This window comes from Manis pentadactyla, chromosome 14, assembly GCF_030020395.1.
Source record: "Manis pentadactyla isolate mManPen7 chromosome 14, mManPen7.hap1, whole genome shotgun sequence".
Lineage (NCBI taxonomy): Eukaryota > Metazoa > Chordata > Mammalia > Pholidota > Manidae > Manis > Manis pentadactyla.
Genome location: NC_080032.1, coordinates 24487578 through 24512009, shown reverse-complemented (window position 1 = coordinate 24512009; position 24432 = coordinate 24487578). Strand labels below are relative to the sequence as shown.

General features: G+C 48.0%; 1 protein-coding gene across 3 annotated transcripts; it reads right to left on the bottom strand.

The window, feature by feature from the left end:
• Positions 1-751: 751 nt before the first annotated feature.
• Positions 752-18694, bottom strand: KMT5A (lysine methyltransferase 5A). Of its 3 annotated transcripts, XM_036921985.2 has the most exons (8): positions 18585-18694; positions 13779-13900; positions 12491-12647; positions 9437-9656; positions 8973-9060; positions 4794-4853; positions 3261-3451; positions 752-2549 (listed from the first exon to the last, which is right to left on the bottom strand). In XM_036921985.2, the coding sequence occupies exons 1-8, from the start codon at positions 18592-18594 to the stop codon at positions 2339-2341; spliced, it is 1059 nt and encodes a 352-aa protein (XP_036777880.1). In that variant the 5' UTR covers positions 18595-18694; the 3' UTR covers positions 752-2338. The 3 variants fall into 3 exon arrangements, with proteins under 3 accessions (XP_036777880.1, XP_036777878.1, XP_057347228.1); XM_036921983.2 differs by lacking the exons at positions 13779-13900; positions 18585-18694 and adding an exon at positions 14157-14420; XM_057491245.1 differs by lacking the exon at positions 18585-18694 and having other exon boundaries at positions 13779-14036.
• Positions 18695-24432: the final 5738 nt, after the last annotated feature.

Genomic DNA, 24432 nt, shown 5'->3' with positions numbered 1-24432 from the left:
CCTATCTGAGTACCAGAACAGCCTCATGTTATAGAGGAAAGTGGTGCTCAGGAGGTTAGGTGACCTTTCCGGGTTACACAGCTGCTGAGTGGCCAGAGATCCTGTTCCAGGGCTCAACTCTCAGCCATCAGGCACACCACCCCCAAAGGTGAAGATGTAATAGCATGGAATGACTCAATCTTCCAGACACCCCTGCATGGCAGGTGGGCAGAGGCTATTTCCATGTGATGTACAGGTTTCAGAGAGGTAAGTAATTTGTCCTAGACGATGGGCTGACAACGGCTCAAAGCTGGTGCTGGAACCACATCTTTTGCCCATAAATCAAGGACTCTATCCACGGTTCAATCTGTCAGTGTTTGAGGCTGAGGGAATTAAAAGCCTATCAAGGGCAGATGGAGGCTGTGTGGCAGGGACAGATCTGGGCTGGTAGAAGGGGCTTCCAGCACAAGACAGGTGCAGCTGAGGATTCTGAAACACCTGCCTGAAGATCAAGCCTAATACATTAGAAACAATGACTGTTGTAGCAGCTAAAATTTATACCATATGCCAACCATTATTCTAAGGTGGGTTCAGCATGCATTAACTTTCAGGCTTCTCTAGTACCCTAAAACCCCATTTGTACAAAGGAATAAACTGTCCCCAGGACATTCCCCAAAACAACAGGTGTATAACCCTTTTGTAGAATAAAACAAAATCCAGCCCTACTCTTTTCTACCCTTACCCTTTAAAAAAGACACACAGGTAGCCTGCCTGGCAATAAATATTTTAATTTGTTTCATTTTTATGATGACAAATAATTTTCAATTTTTCTTTTTAAATACAAAGCTAAACCACAAACAGGTACAACCAAGACATTTTATCTCACATCTACATATTCCCATCGGATCCTCCTCCAAATTCACTGACCACTGACCAGGCCGGTGGGGGTTGGGTGGGAAGACTTTCTTAGGTAGCACCATCATATAAGGCCGGGGTGGGGGCTCGGGGGCATCAAGGTTGAGGACAGGCTCTCATACCTGTCTCTATTCATTTACCTGGGACCAGGGGGACTCCAGGTCATGGCTCCAGAGCCATGGCACCCCCAGACTACAGGTTATGAGAATGGGTCCCCCTTTGGTGGGAGGAAGCTACCTACTCCTGCTGTGAGTTAAGAACTTTAGCCTCATCCCTGGGCTGCTGGGCCTGTCTACTACCTTGCACACCAGCAGATGGGGTGGGGCCCTTTGTTTCAGGGCTTGTAGGCTCACATGCCTATCATGGCTGCATTTCTGTGGGAAAGACACCAGGTGGTCTGACAAATAGAAAGCCTGACAGCAGGTCTGGAACTTTCAAGCCAGCAGAATCGGTTCAGGCTGGGGTGGGGGTAGGGTGATAAGGTAATTAGGTAAGTAATTTCTGGTCCCACTACAAAACTTTATTTTTGATTAGAATAGAGTACCATCTCAAATCTCTTCTACAAAAACAAACCCCCCCACCAAAAAAAGAAAGAAAAAAGAAAAATGTAGCCACTTCACTCACTTCAAGACCTATATACACGTTAAGTTGTTTTCTGTGGTTTTTTTCTTTTTTTTGTCTTTTTTGTTTTTTGATTTTTATTATTTCCTTAAAATAAATTCAGTGTTCACATTTCTATAAAGAATTAACCCAGTCTCGGGAAGCCCTGCCCTGGCAAGGCTAGGTAAGCGATGCTTTCCCTGCCCACACCTACTTTGATTACCCGCCCTGATGCTTCAAGGTGCCCAGAAAGCAGCAGCCTGTGGAAGAGTAAATCTTGGCCCGGCCCATGCTCACGGGCCACTGGGTCAGTAAGCTTTCGAGAAAGCAGAGGGGAAGACTAGCTTACTGCGAAACCTTTTTAAAAAATATTCATACACTTCAAGGTGCGCCTGTCGAGATGTCAAGGAAACAAGAGCTTAGGAACATCCCGTACAGGCCCTGGGAGGCAGCGCTGTCCTCACACCGGCCCACACTCAGTGCCAGGTGTGCGGAGACAGTCCCAGCTCTTCAGCTGGAGGCAGGAGAAATCACCCAGCCTCCTAGTTCATGTTCACTCTTTCCTCTAAAACCTGTGCTGAGTCTTTGACTGCATGCACGGGAAGCACAAACGTTTGAGTTGTATGCAAAAAGGTACAAAACAACTAGAATATAAAAGTTTTGGTAATATAAGGCCATCTGTTCAAGTCCACCTTGGAAACCTGTAACAGATATTTAAATACTACAGTGAAAAGGCATCTTAATATACTTTTTAAAAACATCTGAAGTAATCTGCTAAGATTAAGTGTGTAAAAAAAAATCAATTCCCTTTGAGGGCACTTTGTCCATGGAAAGGGGTGGGGCATTAATGCTTCAGCCAGGGGTAGGCTTCAATGGAAGCCCTGCTGCGGTCTCCATAGTCATACAGGAGCTCCTCCCCAGCCTCAATGTCGCGGGACGCGATGAGGATGAGGTGAGGCACGCCGTTGATGTCATGCAGTTTTGTTTGGCAGTTCCCACATTTACTGTGATTGATCAGTCTTCCCAGGCGATCTGTCTCTCTTGTTGCATCCACGCTGGCAGGGAGGAAGGACAACACAGGATTAAATTGGTAAGAGAGGCTTTTGATTCCAGGTAGAATCATGCTCTCAACTCTGGTGGGATTTATTACCACTTTTTTGGGAAAAAATTTATCTTTGAGAGCCTAGATAGAAGCACTGTGTGGGGTATTTGAGGTGTGGGTGGGAATAGATGGGAATGCAAAAGAATCTTTGTGGAGGAATGTGAGGTAACTATAGTTATGCATAATAAATAAATGGGTAAAAATCCAAAATGCTGAGTGGGGGCAGCAGTGTACATGTGGGAGCAGAGGGCACATGGGAACTCTCTGTACCTCCCACTTAGTTTTGCTGGGAACATAAAACTGCTCTAAAAAATAAAGCCTGTTAACAAAACACAGTCAACTACACTGGCCATATGGAGAAGGAACAGTTGGCGATTTCTAGAGCTGCTCTGGCTGAAAGCCCCAGAAGGAGAGGCAGGTAAGCCTCCCAAAAGGCTTTCCTGTGCCTTGGCCACACCTGCATCTCATCTGATGAGATGGCATCCAGAATACGTCCAAGCCCAAGTAATAAGGAGGGGAAGTAGGAACTTGCAGAGCTGTGAAACACCTTTGAAAAAGGGTGGCAAGACCTGAACAGAATCAGGATGCTCTTGGTGGCTTTTGGCTGTGGCCTGTCCTCTCCGCCAGAGTAGGGAAAAGGCAGTTGGTGTGCTAATGGGCTTACCAGTAGGTTTTGCTCAGATACTGAAAATAGTACATGTAGCAGCCTGTGGAGGGGTCTTGTGCATACAGAGCCTCCCGCTTCTTAGCATCAGTGATCTCGATGAGGTCCCCGTGGTATTCTACCACAAACTCGCCCCGGGAGAACTGCTTGGTGGCAATCACGCCCCTGCCCTTGCCATCGATGAGGTCGATCTGTTGAGAGATGATGAGATGATGAGAGAGGGAGAGATGGAGAAAGGGAGAGGAGAGAAGGAGAGAGGAAGGGAGGGAGAGAGGGGAGAGGGAGGGAGGGAGAGAAGGAGGGAGAGGGAGGGAGGGAGGGAAGAGGGGAGAGGGAGAGAGGGAGGGAAGGAAAAGAGAGGGAGAGAAGGAGGGAGGGGAGAGAGAGAGAGGCCATGCACACCCGCTTCCCAGGTGCCTGGGGCCTTATCGAGTGTGCCATAGGATTCACTCCACGTGCAGTTAAATGCTGTATTAAGTGTGAATAGTCATGCGACCATCCATCGCCCCAAAATGTTGCCTTGTGTCCCCCACAACGCATTGTTACATTCGATCCTCAGGATAGATGTACTAAGTGGGTGTTGGCCTGTTTGCAGATGAGAAAACTGAGGCTGCATACTGTGTCCACAGCCACATGGCAAGGAAGGGGTGCGGTGCAGACTCAAACCCACATACTCGGCCTCCTCGGGGGGGGCAGACCCAGTATTCCACGTCTCTCCTTTCCTCCACAATCTGCCCTCCTGTGTTTCTCCTCACTCCGTTTCAAGCGGAGCTGGAGCATGGTTGTTTGAGGGGCCCAGACTTAAGTTCAGATTCCCCAAGACAGAGGGTGGAAACTGCAGCTTTCTGACCCGTGTCCCAGCCCAGCCCATGTGGACATCCTCCTCCCCTCTCACCCACCGTGTTTTGAAATATACAAAGAAAAAAGCGAATTCCTTGGGCATTGTCATTTCCTGGAAAAAGAGTTTAGGAAAAATGTATTAGTTTCTCCTTTTAAAAGTTCCTTCAGACACTACACTAAATGAAAGAAGCCAGATACAACAGGCTACCTATTCTATGATGCCATTTATGTGAAATGTTCAGAACAGGCGAACCCAAAGACAGAAAGCAGACGGTGGTAGCCCATGGCTGGGGGAGCGAACAGGGAGTGACTGTTCACAGGTATGGGGTTTGTGTCTGGAAGGATGAAATAGCTCTGGAACTTTTTCATTAGGCTGATGGTTGCACAATGCTGTGAATGTACTTAATGCCACTTAACTGTACATGTAATGGTTATAATGGTACATTTTATATGTATTGTACTACAATTCTAAAAAGTTTCCTCAGGATAACATTTCCCACACAAAGCCCATTTATGTTTCCTTCCTGAGATGGTCCTTAATATCAGTTTTGGTACTCAGCCCCTTGGTAAGCTAGCAGTCTGGGCCCTGGGGCCACTACAGGTTAAAGAAGCACGGCGGCCACTGTCAGCTGAAAACCGTGGCAGCTGTGATCTTATGGCCCAGCCTCCGTGTGGGGCCCCTGCTGTCCTTACCTTCATTCCTTCTTCCTTCCCGCTCTCAATCAGTTTGTCTATTCGCTTCCTTTCTTCAGACTGGGTGGAGAGGAAAGAACAAGATGTCAGCATTGTCTCCTGGCCTGTTCTGGGCAGCCCTGGCCACCCAGGACACCCACAGGGTCACTCAGTTTACCTCCATGACAGTGGTCCTGGAAGTGCCTAAGCCCTTACATCCCCACCCTTTTCCACCCATCCGTTGTGGACAATTTGCTACCTGGGATTCAACTGGACTGTAAGGGACACATGGTGGCAGCAGAACTGGGTTGGGCTATATTCTGTTTAAGTTGTTGATACCGAAGCATCAGGACTCTGACATCACATAAAATCAGCTGGAGTCAAACAGGTGCACGCCCTTGAGGAGGATAAGGTACACTCCACACTCCTCCCACCTACTGGCCCCTAAGGGCGTCTGGGTTCAGGATCTCTGAGCTGCATCTCCATGACTGTGGTGGAGAGGAGGGCCTCCCACCCTAAACAGTCAGCACCCCCTGATGGCCAAGTAAGAAAGGAGTGGACACTCCAGTCTCCTGTCCCTGAGGCCCTTCCTGGCACGTACCTCCATCCCCAACGCTGGTCCCACTGCTCTGGGGACACTAGGGCGGGCAGAGGGAGCTCTGACAAGACAGACCAGAAGCTCTGCCCACCAACTGTATAGCACCTGCAGGGCCAGCCTGAAGCCCTTGTGGACTTGTACATCAGTCCACATAGATTTCTGGATGGCTGTGATATGTGCTGGGACACATAGGTGAGCAAGACCAGGCCTCTGCAACTCCCTTAGGAGGGGTTTACTGTTGCTATGTAACACCCTCACTGGGCAGCCCCAAATCCAGCCGACCCTGCTCCAGTTCTACTGCTCCAGCCAGCCAGGCCCAGATGTCTGTCTGTGACAGCTGCCTCACAGGCCTCCTCACTTCTGCTCTTACCACCACCCATTCTCCAGAAGCATCCAGAGGGGACTTCTAAAAATGAGATCATGTTGTTTCCCTGCTTAAAACCTTCCAGTAAGTTCATTCAATAGTAATATACAGAGTTGGCTCCTGAAAGAGACAAATGTACCAGGGGACTGTAAGATGTCAATGACAGGGGAAACTGGGTGAGGAGCCTATGGGAACACTTGGTACTATCTCTGCCACTCCTCTGTAAATTTAAAATTAACACCCAATAAAAAGTTTATTTAAAGAAAAAGAAAAGCCTTGCAGTAGCTTCCCACTGCTATGGAATAAGAGCTATTTTTCCGATGAACTCTGAATCCTGCAGGATCCAGGCCCCACCTAACTAGCTTCTTATGCCACTGTCACCTTTGTGCCCACACTCCAGCCACACTGCTGGCTCTTTCAGGCAGGCTCATCCCTGCCTCAGGACCTTCACACTTTCTGTTCTCCCAGCCTGGGGTACCTTCTCCCCAGTCAATTTGCCTGGCTTGCTTCCTTCTTTCCAAGCTCTGCTCAAAAGGCATCTCCTCAGAACAACTCCCTTTAGCCTGGCCACACTGTCAAACCACTGTCTTATTAAGTTAATGTCAAAGTGCCATCTGAAATTACCTTGCTTTTGGGTTTTTTAAAAAAAAATTATTATAATGAATATAAACTCCATTAGTACAAAGACCTGACCTTGTTCACTATGCAGTCTCTTGGCTGAAAACAGTGCCTGGCACATAGTAATATCACTCACTCACTCACTCACACACACACACAAACACACACCACACTGCACATGGTAACATCACTCACTCACTCACACACACACACACACCCTTGCTGAACTCATTACGGCTATGCAGAGACTATTGAGAAGTATGTTGCGCTATGTAAACAGGAGTTAATAGTGGGAAAACGGGGGTAAGGATTGGGGATTTTCCTGCTATGACTGAACATGGCACAGACGCCAAGGGAAGCTGGGACAAGGGTAGATCTCTGAATGCAAAGCCCAAAGGTTGAGTTTCATTCTGGAGGCTGAGGGTTTGGGACATGCAAACAGCCAGCTCTAGGCTTCCTAAATAGAATTCCAGCAGCAGCCCACAAGGCAGCCTTGAGGCAGACCGAGTGGGAGGTAAGGGAGGTCTGAATTAGGGCTGGAAGGAGGGACAGATGGAAGACATGCCCAAGGCAGTCAGCAGCCTGCTCTGCACCTCCGGCCCAGGGCTGAGCCGGAAATGGAAGCCAGAGCACTGCCAACAGGATGAGTTCCTGCCCCAATACTGGCCATCATCCCACCACATCTGGGCCAAACAGCTAAGGGGCCCCACAGCGAAGCAATGAGGGGCTTGGGCATCTCTCTAAGACCATTTCCACCTCTCACCCCAGCCCCGGCACTGGCCCTGCCTACTCTGTTTTCAAACTCAGTGAGGTGTCTGCAAAACTTTTAATCTCAGTTTCACCCTTGGCTACCTCACCCCTCTCTTATGCCCTACCCATCTGGGCTCTGGCTTCTGCCCCCTAGGACAGGCAGGTCAGGACTGACCACACCCCTCAGGTGAGGCCTGGCTGCCCTGGCCTCTAGCTTTACCTGTGCAGTCAGGAGATACCAGCACCCTGGCCAGCCACAGTCTCATCGTCCAGCCAACAGCCACCTCACCGCCTGGCCAGCAACCACCTGGCCATGGTGTTCACTCAGCAGGGCCAACATAAACTACGAGGGGGGCAGCATGGCTCTCCCTTGCAGCTGGCTCCTCGTCCAGTGACAGAGTTAGCTTAGTTGTACTGCAGGCCTGGATCTGGGGACGCAAGTGTCTTCCCTTGCGCTCACCAGCTGCAAGATTCAGCGGACCTGCATCCTGTCCCACTGCAACCTTCATTCCTCCAGACAGAAAAGCCCTTGTGATTTCATTAAAGAGGCAAACCCAGCTGCCCCCAACCTGCAGCTACCAGCTGCTTGGTGAGCCCGCAGCACTCTGTGTGGGCAAACAGTGGTTAACCCACACCTGGGAGGGGTCTTGGGTTTGGGGCCTGGCACTGCCCCAGCCTCTGAAGTGCTGTCTTTAAGACAGACCTAGCACAGCCTCCCACTGCAGGCAAACATAGCAGCTCATTCTTGGCCAAAAGACACTGGCTTTCTAAGGAAATAAAAGCCAAAGCTTCTCTCTATAGGGAAAAATGGACCCCCCTTTTTAGTTTGTTTTTTAAAATGAAGCCTTATCAATTCAAAGAAAAAAAGAGAGAAAAGGCTACATTACCATGTATGTATCTACAGATTTTAACATAAAAAAAGCTGAAGGAATCTGTGTGTGCCTACAAGGGCCCCACCACCACCACTCTGTGGAGGTGGCAATCCTGAGGAGGTGGCAATCCTGAGCACGGCTCCTCCGGCTCCAGCTCCTCTGCCTAGAGGTTGCTGTAGGGGTGTGGGAGAGCAGAGGGGCCGGCCCAGACACCCCTCGGGGAAGGCGGAGGTAAACAGCCTCTGGGCTGCAGGGCCAGGCCACACTCTGGGTTCCCTTCACAGAAAGGCAACCACCACACCTCACTGCATCAAATACTGACAACTGCTGCATAGCTTGGCACTCTGCAAACACTGGGCGAAGGCAGTCCATCCGGCCTTCCTGCCTGTGACCAGGGTGGGAAAGAGCAGACAGGAGCCTTGGGAAGTGACAACAATGGGAGAACATATGTGATCATAGTTGTGGATGACCAGCGCTTACCGTGTTCCAGGCACGGTTTTAAGTGTTCTACATGCATTTACACACCTAATTCTCCCAATAACCCCATGGGACACTGCTTTATTATCGCACTGTACAGACAGGGCAGCGAAGGCACAGTGCAGTTAGGTAACTGCTCCGAAGTCATACAACCAAGTTACTACTCTTTAACCACCTTAAAAGACACCACATGGAAACTTCTGGCCTCCAGACAAACTTCTAAAAGGACAAGCAGCCTACCCCATGGTCTCAGGCTCCAATGGCCCTGCCAACAAGTCCTGAAAAATGCGCCTGCAGTGTTAACACCTGACTTTCCATGCCACATGCTACAAGTACGAGGCTTCTTCACGGAAGCATCTGAGCCAAGCCTCCTGGTGACGCCCACTAGACCAAGAATACCAAGACCACAGAGACAGACTTGCCCCAACATGACAAAAAGAAAGCTCAGGTTGTGTGTGCCAAGCAGTGCCCACTGGGCCGTCTCCCCTCCAAGAGCTGGAATGGAAACCATGTGATGCCACCTGCAGCTCAGCCTTGCTCTTCCTGGAGCTCCTGCGCACAGGATAGAAGTCTGTGAGTTTGCGGTTCTGTTGCGTTTTTCCTTGAGCCCTGGGGTGGACAAGAAGAGGAGAACGTAAGTATTAGCACTCAAATCACACTCACACCCCAGCAGCACACAACGCCTTAGCAGGCAGCTCCTTGGAAACAATGTCACTCAAACACCATTTTCCACTGTGGTCTCACAGGCTCACCTGCCTGTGGAGTCCTCAGAGAGGGCATCAAAGGCAGGCTTGCCTACTCTGGGGAGGGGAGGAGACCCATATACCAGACTGAGATGCTGATAAATAATGGTGTCACTGGTGGCAACAGAGGGAATCTGAGCCTTAATGTGAGAGAATCTAAGAGGGTGGACTGCTTAACCCAGGCTCTGCTGGGTCAGAAGAACCAAACTGCTCTGCGCTGGGAGGGCGCCAGAGGCACTTACTTTTTCCGAGGGGCCTGCTTGCCCCTGACGGGCTTTTTCAGGGCTTGCTTGGCAACGGCTGCATTGGGAGAATCACAAGACGAGGTTGGAGTTTTTGGAGGTTCTGCTGCTTCAGATTTTTGGTTTGGAAAAGGTGCCAGGGGACCTCTCCTGGCGTCTTTGCTCTTCTGCTCCTCGGCCTTCACGGTGCTACGTATTGTGTTCCCAGGGCTTCTTTTCTCTGTAGGCAGAGGGTAGAAGAAGACAGTTTATTCTCGACTCTCTGCCTCCCTGTTCTAAGACAGCCTTTGGAGAAGAGAGGATCATGGGTGTCAGGCAGAGGTGTCCTTGGCCTAGGATGCCCATATCACTACCACCTCAGAAGCATCACCTTTACTTTTTAACCCAGACAGTGGGTAGAGCTTTTGGTCTTCTCTATCTCCTTTTTTTCCCTTGGCTATACTGAGGTACAGTTTGACAAGTAAAACTGTAAGACATATAAACTGTTCCTTGTGATGATCTGACATACATATGCACTGGAAAAGGATCCCTCCCACCCAATTCATTAGCACACCCTGTCTCCCACATCTTGATGAGGGAGAGCACCCTGGAAGCAGACAGCAGAACCACATGAACACTTGGTCAATAGCTTTTGGGAACTGAGCTGCAGACCCCAGAAAAAATACTAAACTCCTAAAGAGTGGCCAGCAATAATGAACAAGAATAAGGCCATAAAGCAGAACTTCCTCCTCAGCACAAAGACCTCTTACCCAAGAGCTAATTCCTTTCAGATTCTAAAAAAGAACTCCCTCTGCCTTTATAAAGGGGTGGAAGCCCAGCATTCAGGGCCCAGACACTGGTCAGCATGTCATGAAGGGTGCTAAAAATAGTCTGTTACTGAAAATACTTGTGGAGCACCAGAACTGGTGAACTTTTCACTTTTTTTAACCTAATGATTTACTCTTCACAAATTAGTAAATAATGCATTGCCGATATGAATGTAAAAAAGTGCAGTCACTTTGGAAAAGAGTTTGGCAATTCTTCAAAAAGTTAAACATTGAGGGACCTTATGACCCAGCAAGTCTACTCCTAAGTGGTTTTAATAAGAGAATTAAAAACTTGTGCCTACATACAAACCTGTATACGAATGTCTGTAGCTCATTCAAAATAGCCAAAAAGTGGAAACAAACTAAATCAGTCCATCAACTGATGAATGGGTAAATAAAACGTGGTAAATCCACATGATGGAGATTTATACAGAAAGGAATACAGCACTGGCACATGCTACAACATGGATAAGCCTTGAAAACATGATGCTGAGTGAAAGAAGCCAGACACAAAAGGCCACGTATGTGTGATTCCATTTCTAGGAAATGTCCAGAACAGCGGATCCACAGAGACAGAGAGTAGATTAGTGGTTGCCCACAGCTGAGGGAAGAACGGAGAGTGGCTGCTAATAGGTACCTGTTTGTTTTTTTGCAGGGGGTGGAATGTTTTGGAATTAGTAGTTGCACACATCTGTGAATATACTAAAAACCACTGAATTGTATACTTTAAAATGGTAAACTATATGATATGTGAATTTTATCTCAATAAACAAAGAAAAAAAAATGCAGCAAAACCCACCCAGACCATTCTCACTCCCTTACATGCCTTCCTGAGTGGAAACAGAGGTAGTTAAGGCCAGGACGTCAGCTATAACCCTAGGAGTGGGTGGTACCTGTGACTATCAGCTGTCTCATCCATCTGCATCAAAGCAGAAAAAAGGTAGAGAACAAAGGACAAGAGCCTGGCCCTTGGGGATTGCTGCAAAGTAAATCCAGTCCCCAAATTCTCCTTGTTGCCATTTAGTAACAGTATGAGCCAAATAAGCTGGCTTGTGTACCATGTCACCATTTAGGAAAAATCACATTCCTCCCACTCCAGAAGGGGTGTGAGGCTGTAGGAATACCATTTAGAGAGAGTGCCCTCCCCCATCCGTGTGAGGCAGGTGCTATTCTAAGTGCTGCCAAAGCAGGGAGGAGCAGGTTGTGACACATGCAGTCCAGAGGAGGAAGGGTTGTCGGGAGAGAGCACTTCACCATGCCCTTCTGCACCTGTGCTTTAAACCACCTTCAGAATAGCCCTGTGAGGTAGGATTCTTTTCTCTCCCACTTTAGGGATGGAAGAACTGAGGCTCAGAAAAGAGGAACAACCCACCCAAACCTAGTGGCAGAGCTACGATTAGAACCCACGTAATTTAAAGACTGACTGAAATAGTATCACTGTCCACCAGGGTGGGAATCAAGCCAAGTGCTGGCTCCTGCCCCTCATTCCGGGCTTTCCCACCCCTGGTTCTTAGATCTGACCTCAGAGGTTGGGCTACACCATCATTTCTGACATTTTCTGTTAACAAATACAAGCCTTCCTTGTATCGAGCTGCTGGTAGCCAGAGTTCTGCTTCTTTAAAGCAAATTTTAAATAGAAGGGAGCATGCTTGAGTTGGGGAAAGCTCAATGCAACTTTAAAAGGGAATATGTGGATTACAACAAGACTTTTATAAGGTTTCACCTTATTTTTCAGGGCCAGACAGAATTTTCAGTAAATGCACATTTAAGTGTTCAATAATTTATTTTCAAATCTCATCACATAGGATGCTGCTTTGGAGAATAACCCTGAACACTTGAGTGGAAAGAAACTTTAAAAATGAGGTCAAGGCCGGCTCATAAAAAGGAAGGAAGTCAGTTTCCTGTGTTCACACAACACAGGACTGCAAGTGCCTGGTATGTACATTTCTGGCACCTGTGAGCCTCTTTACTGCAGGTCAAGTGCCTTATTTTTGCAACTTGGCAAGACAACATGCTAACTCTTGTGAAACCAGGGAGAACCTGCCAGACCACCAGGGCACACACCCAGGAATGGGTCATTCTTTCCTGTGAATGTGTTTCTTAGCATCAAGACAGAAAATATGGTTCAAACCTTTTGAATTTGAGTTTGAAAAGAATGGAGAAACATTTCATATATATGCATAATTACGGAGGAGAAAAGCTTCTGCAACCTGACTGTGGTCAGAACTGGGCCATTTCAGAGGCTTACCTTCTCGTTTCCTGTAGATCCCAGCTAATGGCTTCCCCTGGCATTTGACTTCGTGATGTGCAACTGAGTTCTCTTCCTGAAGGGGGGAACGCATTCCAGAGCATTTGTTGGGGCTCATGTAGGAATAGATCTTTGATTGCCCGGTAAATACATTCTCCTAAAACGACAAATGCATATTCTGAAAGAGGCTTTAAGAATAAATCCCATAGCATTTAGGGGAGAACGGATAATCAGAATACAAAAAACAAAAAACAGACATCATCTCTCAAAGGCTGGGCTACCAGTGGAAGGTCTGGAATCTTCCAGGCCCAAGTCGGACGTTTCCTGAATACATGTGATCTCTAATTCTGGTCACTAAAGGGACATCTGGCCAGCAGCTATACACAAAGGTCTACATAAAGAGACAACCTACCAGTGGCAGGGAGGTCAGAATGACCCAGAGGAAACAAATTTGAAGGGCTGGCCTATGTGCTGGAGCTAACAACTCCCCTGGCAGTTGGTGAAGGGACTCTAGCACAGAAACAGGCCTCAGGGAACCTGGTTAACCACTTCTTGGTCCTGAGGGTAGCTTTTAGAACTCGTCATTATTGCCTGAGCCTTCTGTGTGCCAGGGCTGGCGCCTCTCAAATCAATACAGCCCAGCAGCCTCCCAGGACTAAGGGTCTGGACTTCGGTTGGAGGAATTCTCAGGGTAACTGGGGGACTGGGTGGGGGTGCAGAGCTCAATGAAAGCAGAGCCCACAGCCAGCGCACTCAGGAGTCACTCCATTGCAGAAGGTATCTGGGCGTTAGCGGGTGAGTGGGACAGGCCGGTGGGGCGGTACAGGTCACTGAGGTGTCTCTGGGCGGGGGGCCACTCCTGAGCAAGCAAAGACAGGAGGAAGGCTTCCCCAGAAACACTGCTAGGGCATTTCCGCTGGTGAACCATTAAACACCAAGTCGGCAAGACCCGTGACCTCTCTGAGGGACCCGGGCAGGCCCCGCGCACCCTGGGAAGGCGGCCACCTCGGGGTAGCTGGGTTTCGGGATGTAGAAATGCCATAAAGAGACAAACTTTTCCGAGGTCAAACACTGCCGGAGTTATGGCGGAGCGAGAGCGGACGCCACTCCCAGGCAGGCAGCAGAAAAGGAAGCTGCCCGGCCGGGCGCCCCGCCCGCACCCCCGCCCAGGGCGGCGGGCGGGGGTCCCGGGGGCGCGCCCACGTGCTCACGGTGCGGGGCTGACGAGGCGGCCGCCGCACGGCCCCTGGGGGCGCGTTGAGTGAGTGCCGGGAAGGTGCCTGCTTACCCCGTTGGTGCGGGGCCTCCCCGGGCCCCTCCGCTCCACCATCTCCGGGCCCGGGGCCGTCGTTGCCACCGCCGCCGCCGCCGCCGCCGCCTCCACCGCGCGGGGCTTGGACATCTTCCTGCCTGGAGAGGGGGACCCGGGGGAAGCGGGGGAGGGGGCGCTCAGGGCGCGGCGGGGCGGGGAGCGGGGCCGCCCGGGCCGGGCGCCGCAGCGGCGCCTCCCGCCGCAGCCATGTTCCGAGGGCCCGGCGGCGATGGGCCGCCCGCGCCGCGGGGAGGCAGGGGCCGGCCGGCCGGGCCGGGGCCCGCGCCGCCCTCCCACCGCCCGGCCCGGCCGGGCCCCGCCCGCCCCCCGCGCGACCGGGCCCGACACACCCACCTGCAGCCCGGCCGGGCCCATGGCGGCGCGCCCCGCGCCCTCGCCGCCGCGGCCCGGCCACCACCGCTGCCGCTGCCGCTGCCGCAGCTGCTGCCGCCGCCACCAGCGCCGCCGCGGCGCCCCGGGGAAGGGCCGGCGGCGCCCCACGGCGCCCCCTTCCCCCATGGCCTGTGACGCCGGGCCCGACGCGCGCCGCGGCAGCCCGGCCGGCCCGGCCGAGGACGAAGGAGGGAGGCGCTGGCAGCGCGTCGTCCCGCTTGCCGCCGCCCACTGTCCGGCTCCCGGCCCGGGGCGGGGCTGGCAGGGGCGGCGCTGCGAGGCTCCTCTGAGGGAGGGAGGCGGGCCCCGGCCGTGGCGAATCCCGACTCGGGCGCGCCCCCTCTCGCGCGCCCGCAGCCGCTCTGGGAGGAAGGGGTGGGAAACATAATGACAGCCCAGTTCTGGGGGACCGGGCTCCTTCTCTCACTAGCTCAACGGTATTTCGGGAAGACCCGTCCGTGCCAGCACGATCCGCAGCGGCGGCGAACGCGTCAGGCCAGGGTCCCTGTGTGCCTGAGCCTGTGCTCACAGAGCATTTTGATGGGCATTCAATCCTCTCTGCAAGCTCACGGGTCGGGGGCGGGCAGGTCCCGTGGCAAACCCGTTTAAGATGAGGCCCAGGGGAGGTGCAGGGGCTTGCCCAAGACCCCAGGACTAGAAAGTGATGGGGTCAGATGTCAAACCCAGGCGGTCTGTGCTTGACCTGTACAGGCCCCGGAGAGAAAGAGCAAGGGTTAAGTGTTAAGTTTGTTTGGGTGCTTCTGCGTATGTTATCTCATTCAAACCTCACAACCGCCCTCTGAAGGTAGACACCATTATTATCTCTTTTCTACAGATGGGAAAGCCAAGGTTCAGAGAAATTAGAAGCTTGGCCAAATTCTCAGAACTAGAAATGGATTTCCAGGCCAGCTCACCCCAGAGCCTGCGCTAAAGGCACCACCCTCCAGTTGCACATGAGGAAATTCAAATTGGGAGGAGCAAACGGTGTTGCAGAAAGGCTTAACAAGTCACTCAGTGCTCCTGTCCCCACGCTCATGAGGAAATGTCTTAGGTAGGCCGGAGTTCCAGCCACTCTGGTATTTTGTCTCAGCGTAGGTCACTGCCCTGCACCACTGTACTTAGCTAACAGGGTTTCAGGGCCCACAGCCAAGGAGTCATTGTATTTACGCAAAGTCATAGATGCAAACAAGACACAGGGCATCTAGCTCTGATGCTTGAGTCATGGCCTGGGAGGCAAAGATTGGGTTTCTCTCCCTCCGTCTGCCCCAGAGGTGCTTTGTGACCACGCCAAGTCATTTCCCCAGTCTCAGTGTCATGGATAAAAAACAAGAACCTTGAATTCCATAATCACCCAGGGCACCTTCCAAAATCCACAGATAAACAAATGGCTGTCACTTTAAGTAGCTACCTCTCCTTAGAAGAGATAGGCTGAATAGGATTAAATGTCAAGACACTGTTCCCAAATCAGCTCACCCTTTAAAGAGACTATGCAGAGAGTGAAAGAGAATTCTAAAGTGACCCTCTGACCCCCAGGTCCTGCCATTTGAAACAGTGCCCATTACATCTGCAGGGCAGAGAAGGTTTGCAGTTTGTTGCCAGACTATTATGGGAAACTTGGTTTCGAAGCAGGGAGCAGCCACTCAGATCATCTTGTCCGCTTCACATATATTTTAACACCCCACCCAACACACACACATACTCATAGCCATAGGTTTCTCTATTTTAGCCCTTAACAGCAGTAGATACATTAAAACACAAATCCATCACCCATTCCTCTGACCTCTGCAACTCTATTATGTAGAAGATGTAATACAATTCAGTATAAGTTTAAAAACAGTTCTTCCTTTCTCTCTATATGAGGTGTTCATATGTACATAACAAATGCACCCATCGGCAGAAATAAAAACTCTTTAATGTTGCCCAGGCCTCATAGAAAAAGAATTCAACAGCAATGATACGAATAGCTAACATTACTGAATGTTTATTATATGTTAGACCCTGTAATAGTGCATTATTTAATTTAACCTTCATAGCCATTTATGAGAAGGTACTATTTCTATTTCCAGATGTGAAATAGAGGCTGGGGAAGATAAATTACTTGACTAAGGATTATACAACTAAGGTAGTGACAAAGCTGGAGTCTGAACCCAGTTCTGCTATACAAGTACAAGGGTGCTTTACCATGAAGAATATATTGCTTCCCTTGAACTCAAGCACAAAAATATCAATCCATTCATCCAACAAACATTTATTGAATACCTACTTTATTCCAGGCCCTCTGTGCTAAGGACATGAGAGTGCACACAGAGACAGATGGAGCACAGTAAAGCCAGAGAGGTCCAGCAGGGCCCTGCAGGCCATGGTGAGGATTGTGGACTTGATCCTAAGAATTAAAGGGAGCCTAGGGGAGAGGAGGTAGTGGTCACATGATAAAAATCTATGTTCTTAGGGACCACTCTAGCTGCTGAGAGGTAATAAAGTGGAGATGATAAAAGTAGAAAGAGGGAGACCAACAGGAGCCATCTGGCAGTGGCAGTAGAGATGGAGAAAAGTAGATGGACTGATCCTCCTCAAACTAATATATTTGAGGGGGAAAATACGCGATTGTAAAACTTCAACACGAGGGAGGAGTTGCCTGGTATCTGATCATTTTGTTCATATGATCCAGCAGCGGTCTTTAAGGCAACTACAAGTTTGGAATAAGACTACATTTCCAGAAGAAAAAGATGAAAGATTGTAAATGGTTTTATATTTATGACACCAAATGCCCAAAACTCTGCATGAGTAATGAAGCCTAGTAAATAAGTAACAACTAATTTGGGGGTCAAGTAAGACGGAATCACTAACCCATAATCACAAAGGTGAGTCATAAGCCTGCCATGGTAGTAGTGGCTGGAAACCCTTGTGTTCGTTTTGGCCAAGGGAGGTATGTGGAACAAGCAAAGATACAGTATGGCCAGAGTCCAGATAGTGACTTTGGACTTCAGTTTCCACCTCTGAAAAATGGGAATAACAATCTATAAAAATTAAGTGAGATAATAAAGTGCCTGGCCCTCAATGGTAATTATTCTTTGTCCATATTATTTAAGTATTTGAATAGCAAAGTGCTCAGTTTCGTTTCTCCCTATAGATTAGTTAAAGCAAACTCTTTTCTTTTTCTTTTAATGCACTACTGTTGAAATGTAATTTAAATGATTTTGCTGTGATGGGAAAAATTAACCAGGGAAGCATAGCCTTATTAAGATTTGTCAGATACTATTAAATATACTTTCAGATGCTTAACTCTTAAGAGAGATACTCAACTTTCTCTGTGGATTGGGTTATGACGCTTTTCAACTTGAAGTTCATTATGACTCATTTATTAATCAGAATCTGGGTAAGTCTGGTCCCAGAAGAACCTAAGGGGTTGCTGGGAGAATAAATGATGCAACTGCGTGTAGGGCCGGAAGCAAAGGGGCCCAATAATATTTGCTGAATGAATTTTTCTTTTTTTCATTATTATTGTTATAGGGAGTACTACATTAAAGGCTAATTACTATTAACATGTTATTCCCTGGAATTTTGAGAAAAATGTGAAACCTCAACTTATTTTTTTTTAAATAGTAATGCTACCCAACCATCACGCTCAAGTTTTTGCATGGAGACAGAGCAGCTGAAAATGACCGGCGGCTGGAGATCCCTTTGCCGCATAACATGGGTCTTCCCGTACTGACAGAAAACTAAGTGTGCCAAGGACTTTAGGCAGGGACATCACCTCCCGCGGCTGTACAATCACACCCAAGCCATCTCCCGTGGGCAGGAGTTCTGACCTGCTGCGGCACGAAGGCCCCTCAGAAGGTGCCAGGGGACTCGTCTCACTCCAAAGTGGGCCAGCGGGCCAAGTCCGCGCCCCGGCAGCGCAGAGCTGACTCAGGGCATGGGGAGAGAAGTAAGGCGCCTGCCGCGGTGTCTACTCCGCCGCGCTCCCCACGATTACAGACTGCGCCCTCGCCTCGGGGTCACCTCCCTTTGCACCGAGAGCCCCGAAGAGGGTGAAGCCTCGCCCTCCCCCGTCTTTGTATCAATAACAACAGTTCCCTGGAGGTGCCCTGCGCTTCAGTTTCCAAAGAGCTTTGACAGATGGATCCGTTGCCTCTGGAGAGGCAGAGGCAAGCCACCGGGGTGCCCAGGCTTTAGAGGTGAAATCCGAGGCACGGGAGTGGGAGGGGCTTCTGAGGGCTGGGGGGTGGCGACAGGTTCCGCAGCCGGTCCCCCGCCCTCCCAGGTCCCGCGCTCCTTCTGAGCAGCCCGCGGGAAGATGCCTCCCGCCGCCGCTCCCGCCACCCCAGTCGCCCCTCCAGCTCGACCTCCCACTTCAGCCGCCCCGGCGCCGGCCACCTGGGCCAATACCTCTAGCCATGGCCCCGCTCTGTCACCGCCCAGGATCTCCCGGGAAACGCAGCTTTCGAAAAAAGTTGCAACAACTATAGCCAACTGCACCACTGAGCTACAGCTGCTGCCCTGATTGGCACGGCTGCCCGCCTCTCCCCAGGCTGCGTGCAGTGATAGGCAAGCTCGGGAGGACCAGCCCACCCTTTCCCCGCCTCCCCGGCTGGGCGAGAGGCCACACTTTCTACAAACGCTCTCGGGACAGGTCCCGGCGGAGGAGGTGGGGGGGGGGGGGTTCAAATTTTACCGTCTGCCTGTGTTGATTGGCTGCGGTGGAAGGACTCCCGAGCTGCCATTGGGAGGTTCCAAACTCCGCCCTCTCCCGGTACTCAAGCTCCGCCTCGGGAGGGCTAATCACGCTGCTAGAGGTCTCGCTAAGAGTGGACCGGATCCAGGACTTCCGGCTTTTCTCGGGCTTGACCGGAACTCGACCTTTGACTCCTCGACCTCCCCTACGACCTGGGAAGCCTAGCTCTCTCTCCCATCAGTTGGCATCTCCAGCACCTTGACCGCTGCTGCAGTTTAATCCATTCATTCCCAGGTTTGAAAGGTTTACTGAGTCTGTTTTTCCAGTATTCCAACTAGCTAGCATAGCTCTCACCAACTAACTGGGTCAGTGAACAAACCTCCCAGAACCTCAGAGATCCTAGCCCAGCATACGCACCCAGTTTACCGATGGGGGAAACAGAATCAGAGGGACCAGACAACTTGCTGCCCAAGGTTCCCCTGCAGTTTCATTGCAGGGCTTGGATCAATCTTTTGACTGTTAGTCCATTAAATGGCTATCTTAACCCCAGGGAAACAACCCTGCCTGTTCCTCACCCAGGGTACCCTCAGGTCAGGACGTTCCTAGAGAAAGCACCGATGTTCTGTATATTCTTTGCTTTAGACTAGGGAAGGTGTCCAGTTACAGCTCTTCCCTGGTGGCCCCTCTTGGGGATGTAAGCAGAGGTCACTCATTCATTCTCTTTAGTCCCCAAGCAGGTTTTGGAGTCCCTATATTATCCAAGGACCCTGTCATTGCACCAGAAAAGTAGGAAAGCTAAATAAGGTGATACATGTTTGTGTAAAGTACTGGGGAAAGTAGAAAGTGACATTTTTGTCACTAACTTGCTGTATGTATGGCTTTGGCATATGATTCAGCTCTCTGGTCCTCAGCTCCCTAGCTGTCAAATGATAGAGTAAAGGCTCTGATCTTCAAGGTTCCTCCAGCTTCCACAAATATACAGAGGTTTTTACTTTCTTTAAAATGCATTTAGCTTATATTGAACTGTATATCTGGCTCTGTCCAGTCCTCCAAAGATACAGTGGCCAATAAGACAGATCCTTCCCCATATATTTTAGGAAAGAAACGAACAAGAAACCATTTTTTAAAAATAAAATATTAAATAGTGATTAAAGCTATGAGTAAAATGGAAATGGGGAATTTTACAGAACATAAGTGGGGAGAGGGTTGCATGTGTAGATTTGGTAGAGTCAGAAAAATCCTCTTTGGGGTTAGTGACTTTAAGTTACACCTTAAGTAAGTAGAACCCAAGGGAAAAGATACTTCTAGGTAGAGGGAATAACAAGTGCAAATGCATGGAAGTGGGAATGAGACTCGTGTGCTTGGGAAAGAAAAGGAAACCCAGTGTCATGGGGTTGAGTGTATGGTGGGGGAGAATGGGAGGGATCCAGCTGAGAAGGTAAGCAAGCTATATCACAGAGACCCTTAAAGGCTGAGCTGGTCTCCCAGCTCCAAATCGAGTTTTCTCTCCCCTGCTCTGCGATATTGGGGCTGCACACCATATTGCTCCTTTGCAGCTAGTGTTAGGTTTTGTCACAGGAGAGGATACAGGGAGATTGGAAGGCAGGGGGAGAGAGAAGGGACTTGCTGCTACCTATTTGCTTGCCATTCCCATCATGGTCACCTAAGTAATGACATTTTGCTTCTCAAAGTGACATTTGGTTCAGTCTCCAAGTTCTTACAGGCTCCTTCTTGGATTCTTCTAGCTCTGATAACCACAGCTTGTTCTGTTCTCCAGCCGTAGAGGCCGGAGCTCCTTCCTGCAGTTAAGTTAGCTCACTGCCCTTTTTGCTTTTCCAGCCCTCCACTCCATTTAATAAATTTCTTATTTTAAATTCTGTTTTCCTGACCAGATTGACACAAAGGCCATAGTAAGGTCTTAGGCTTTTATACCAAGTCGAATGCGAAGCCACTAACTTGTTTTAAGCCAAGGTTAGGCAGATTGATGAATGTGAACAGTAATTCATTACAAATAGTTACATAAATTACAATAATCTGTTTTGAGATTTAGAATCTTGGAATAATGTGACATGTTTCTGTAATGTTTGCTTAATGATTCCCACTTTCCTAAGATGAAGTATTGCGTGGGTGAAATCATACCGGGGCCAAGATGACCTTTGTTACTCTAGTGTTATTTTTGTGTTCATATTTGTTCCAGGCTTTGCTATGCTAAATACTTTATGTTACTATCAGTTCTTGTAAGGTTCTACAGAATGGGACATGCATATCCCAAGGTTCCACAGCTGGTGGCCACTGTGATCTGCTAACTCCATCCCATTTTTCTGTGAATATGTATATGATATATATATAAAACATATGCACATTTTCCTATTATATGTATGTATGCATGCATCTATATGTATGTCTGTATAGATAGACATACACACATATATAAAAATATAAAATTCCCCCCGTATATACACACATAATTAATACGTGCAATATATATATATGTGTGTGCATTTGTGTAATATATTTGGGACTCAAGCAAGTGAGACTAAAATGATACTCTATTTGATAGGCTTATAGTTAGGATTAAATAAGATAATGAAGATAAAACATGTGGATGTAGGAGCTTGAAATGGCATCCATTTAGCAGTGAATAAAATTAAGTTATAAAATTTCATCTGAGTGCATTGCCATAATTTTCAGTTAATAACACTTTCCTCTTGCTCTTTTCTTTAGCATCCTCTGAGGAAAACCAAACCTTGCCTATGAAGTAGCTTTTCAAGAGAGGTTTTTTTTTGTGGTCAGTCTCCTTGTCATTGAATGAACACAAAAATGGTGTCTAGAGCATAAACTCTGGCATCAGATGACATAGAACCAGTGGCTTTATGCTTGATGAACCTTTTTTTCTCATCTGTTAAATGGGTATATCTTCTTTTCACCCCTGCATCTCTCTCTAAGGAACGATATTATAAACTAGTAGTTCAATTGGTTGAGAATTCCTTAAAGTCTTAAAAATTACCATTTTATTGAAAAATCTAATTGAAAATGTATATATTGATGAGCAAGGGTGGGGTTTTTTGTTTGTTTCTTTGAAAAGTCTGCTTGAAGATGGTTTAGCAGCACAGCTCAAACTTTTCAACACAGAATGTGATTTTTCTTACATTTTTTACTGTGTGGGCTTCCTTTTGTTTGTTTTTTGGACAGACCTTTAATTTGTGAGTTTGAAGGGATGAGTAAAAATCATTTTGTTTCTAAAAGATGTGCTTAATAATTGTGTTAGTTTGCCAGGGCTGCTGTAACAAAGTACGACACACTGACTCCCTTGAACAACAAAAATGTGCTGCCTCGTGGTTCTTGGGGCTGCAAGTCCAAAACCAAGGTGTTGGCAGGGTTGGCTCATTTTGTGGGCTGTGGGGAAGAGTGTTCCCTGCCTCTCCCCTGGCTTCTATGGTTTGCTGGCCATCCTTGGTGTTCCTCAGCTTGTGGATGCATCATCGGACCTCTGCCTTCATGTTCACATGGCTTTCTCCCTGTGTGTCTGTCTCCAAATTCCCCTTTTTAAGGACACAGGCATGTTGGATTAAGGTTCACCCTAATGACCTCATTTTACTTGGTTAAATCCATAAAGACCCTATCTCCAAACAAGGCCCTGGGAGTTAGATTCCAACAGCTGAATTTGTGGGGGATACAATTCAACCCATAACAATAGTGTTTTGGTTTTTAAAAAAAATAATTTAGGTGTCTCAAATATGGTGCTTTTAAGGGAAAGTTTACAAAAATGAGTAGCACGGCATCCATTACAAAACATTAAAAAGGTTTTTTTTTTTTGTTATGTGTTTTTTTTAAAAGTATTTTTTTAAGTTAATACATACACAGGGTGAAAACTTTAACAGAACATCCACTACCCCCAGCTTCTCTCTTCCCCAAATGCAGAACTATTCCATGCATATGTTACCATAATACCTTGGAGAAGTTAGAGACAGTGTTATAGTAATGGTCCAAAAATATAATGACACTTTTTGTTTGTGAAGGGTTGTCAGAACATTCTGGAAGTCAGTATTAAGAAGGAGTAGCTTCAGGATCAGCCACCATGTCTTGCTGGCTTTCTCTCCAAAATATATATTTTTAAAAGTTTTATTAAGGTATTATTGATATACACTCTTATGAAGGCTTCACATGAAAAAACAACGTGGTTACTACATTTATCCAGTGATTCCTGGATACCTGATATATTTAAAGGCAAGAAACTGAACCCTCATTACTTGAGGTGACTGAAGGCCTGTGTCTTAAGTTTTTGTCCTTATTTTTCTTTCCATTCTCCTACTTTTTCCCTTTCCTAAAGAAATACTCTATGGATTAATAATGCCCCTGCTTGCTTCAGATATTTTGAGTCCCTATCAGTCCACACACAAAAAAGTCTGATAATTATGTCAGTAAAAATCTTTAAAACTTTGTTTGAATATACATTTGAAACTTTCAACATTATATTTTAGTTAGTATCTGTATTGGTCAAGATTGTTTTGGATTGCAAATGTAGGAAACCCAGCTCAATTTGGTTCAAGGAAATAAGGGAATTTATTGTCTCTCCTAACAGAAAACTGCAGGGGAAGGAGTAGCTTCAGGATCCAGGGACTCAAAGATGTCATTAGGATTTAGTCTTTCCTCTTTCTTCACTGTTTTCTAGTTTGGTTTCACAGACTGGTCTTCCACTCCACATAGCCTCTGCTCTCATATCCCAATGCTATTTTAGCAGCTAGTGGAAGGGAGTGTCTTTTTCCTATTACTTTCAATACAAAGTCCTGGAATTGAAACTCATTGGCCTGCTACCAAATCTATCAATGTGGCCTGGCAGTGGATCTAATATTCCAATTGCCTAGACTGAACTACATGCTCAGCTCTGGAGTGATGTGTATGAGAGAGAGATAGTTGGTACTCTCCAAACCACATGGACTTTGACAGAAAGATAAAATTAAGGTGCTGCTATCTGAAGAGAAATGGATTCTGGGCAGTCAAAACAACCACTGTTCCAGGGCACAGAATATTTTCAGGGCAGTGAAAATACTCTGAATGATACTGTAATGACAGATACATGCTGTGCATTTGTCCAAACCCAAACAATGTACAACACCAAGGGTAAGTAAACTATAGACTTGGGGTGATAATGATATATATATATCAATGTAGGTTCATCAGTTGTAACAAATGTACCATTTTGGTGGGAGATGTTGATAACTGGGGAGGCTATGCATGTGTGGGCGCTGGGGTCATATGGAAAATCTCTGTTCCTTCCCCTCAGTTTTGCTGTGAATACAAAACTTCTCTTAAAAACAAAGCTCTCAAAAATACACAAATCTCTGCCCACCATGTCTGTCGTCTTGAAAAATCCAATAGATATTTTGGTCATACTGTGGTTCTCTCTGCTGCATTAGATATTGCTGACCACTATTCCTTGAAACTCTACTGCCTTGGCATCCATGATATAATCTCTCCTGGTTCTGCTTTGACCTCTCTGATTGACCTTTCTCAGGCTCTTTAAGTGCTCATCTCTTAGATATAGAACCTTGTGGCTCTTCT

Excerpts from the sequence above, each read along its gene's own strand:
- KMT5A (XM_036921983.2), bottom strand. The coding sequence starts at position 14,321 with ATGGGGGAAGGGGGCGCCGTGGGGCGCCGCCGGCCCTTCCCCGGGGCG. Across the intron at positions 9,657-12,490 it reads GATCTACAGGAAACGAGAAG|AGAAAAGAAGCCCTGGGAAC; the intron begins GTAAGCCTCTGA and ends CTCTGCCTACAG. Across the intron at positions 2,550-3,260 it reads TATCTGAGCAAAACCTACTG|CGTGGATGCAACAAGAGAGA; the intron begins GTAAGCCCATTA and ends CCTCCCTGCCAG.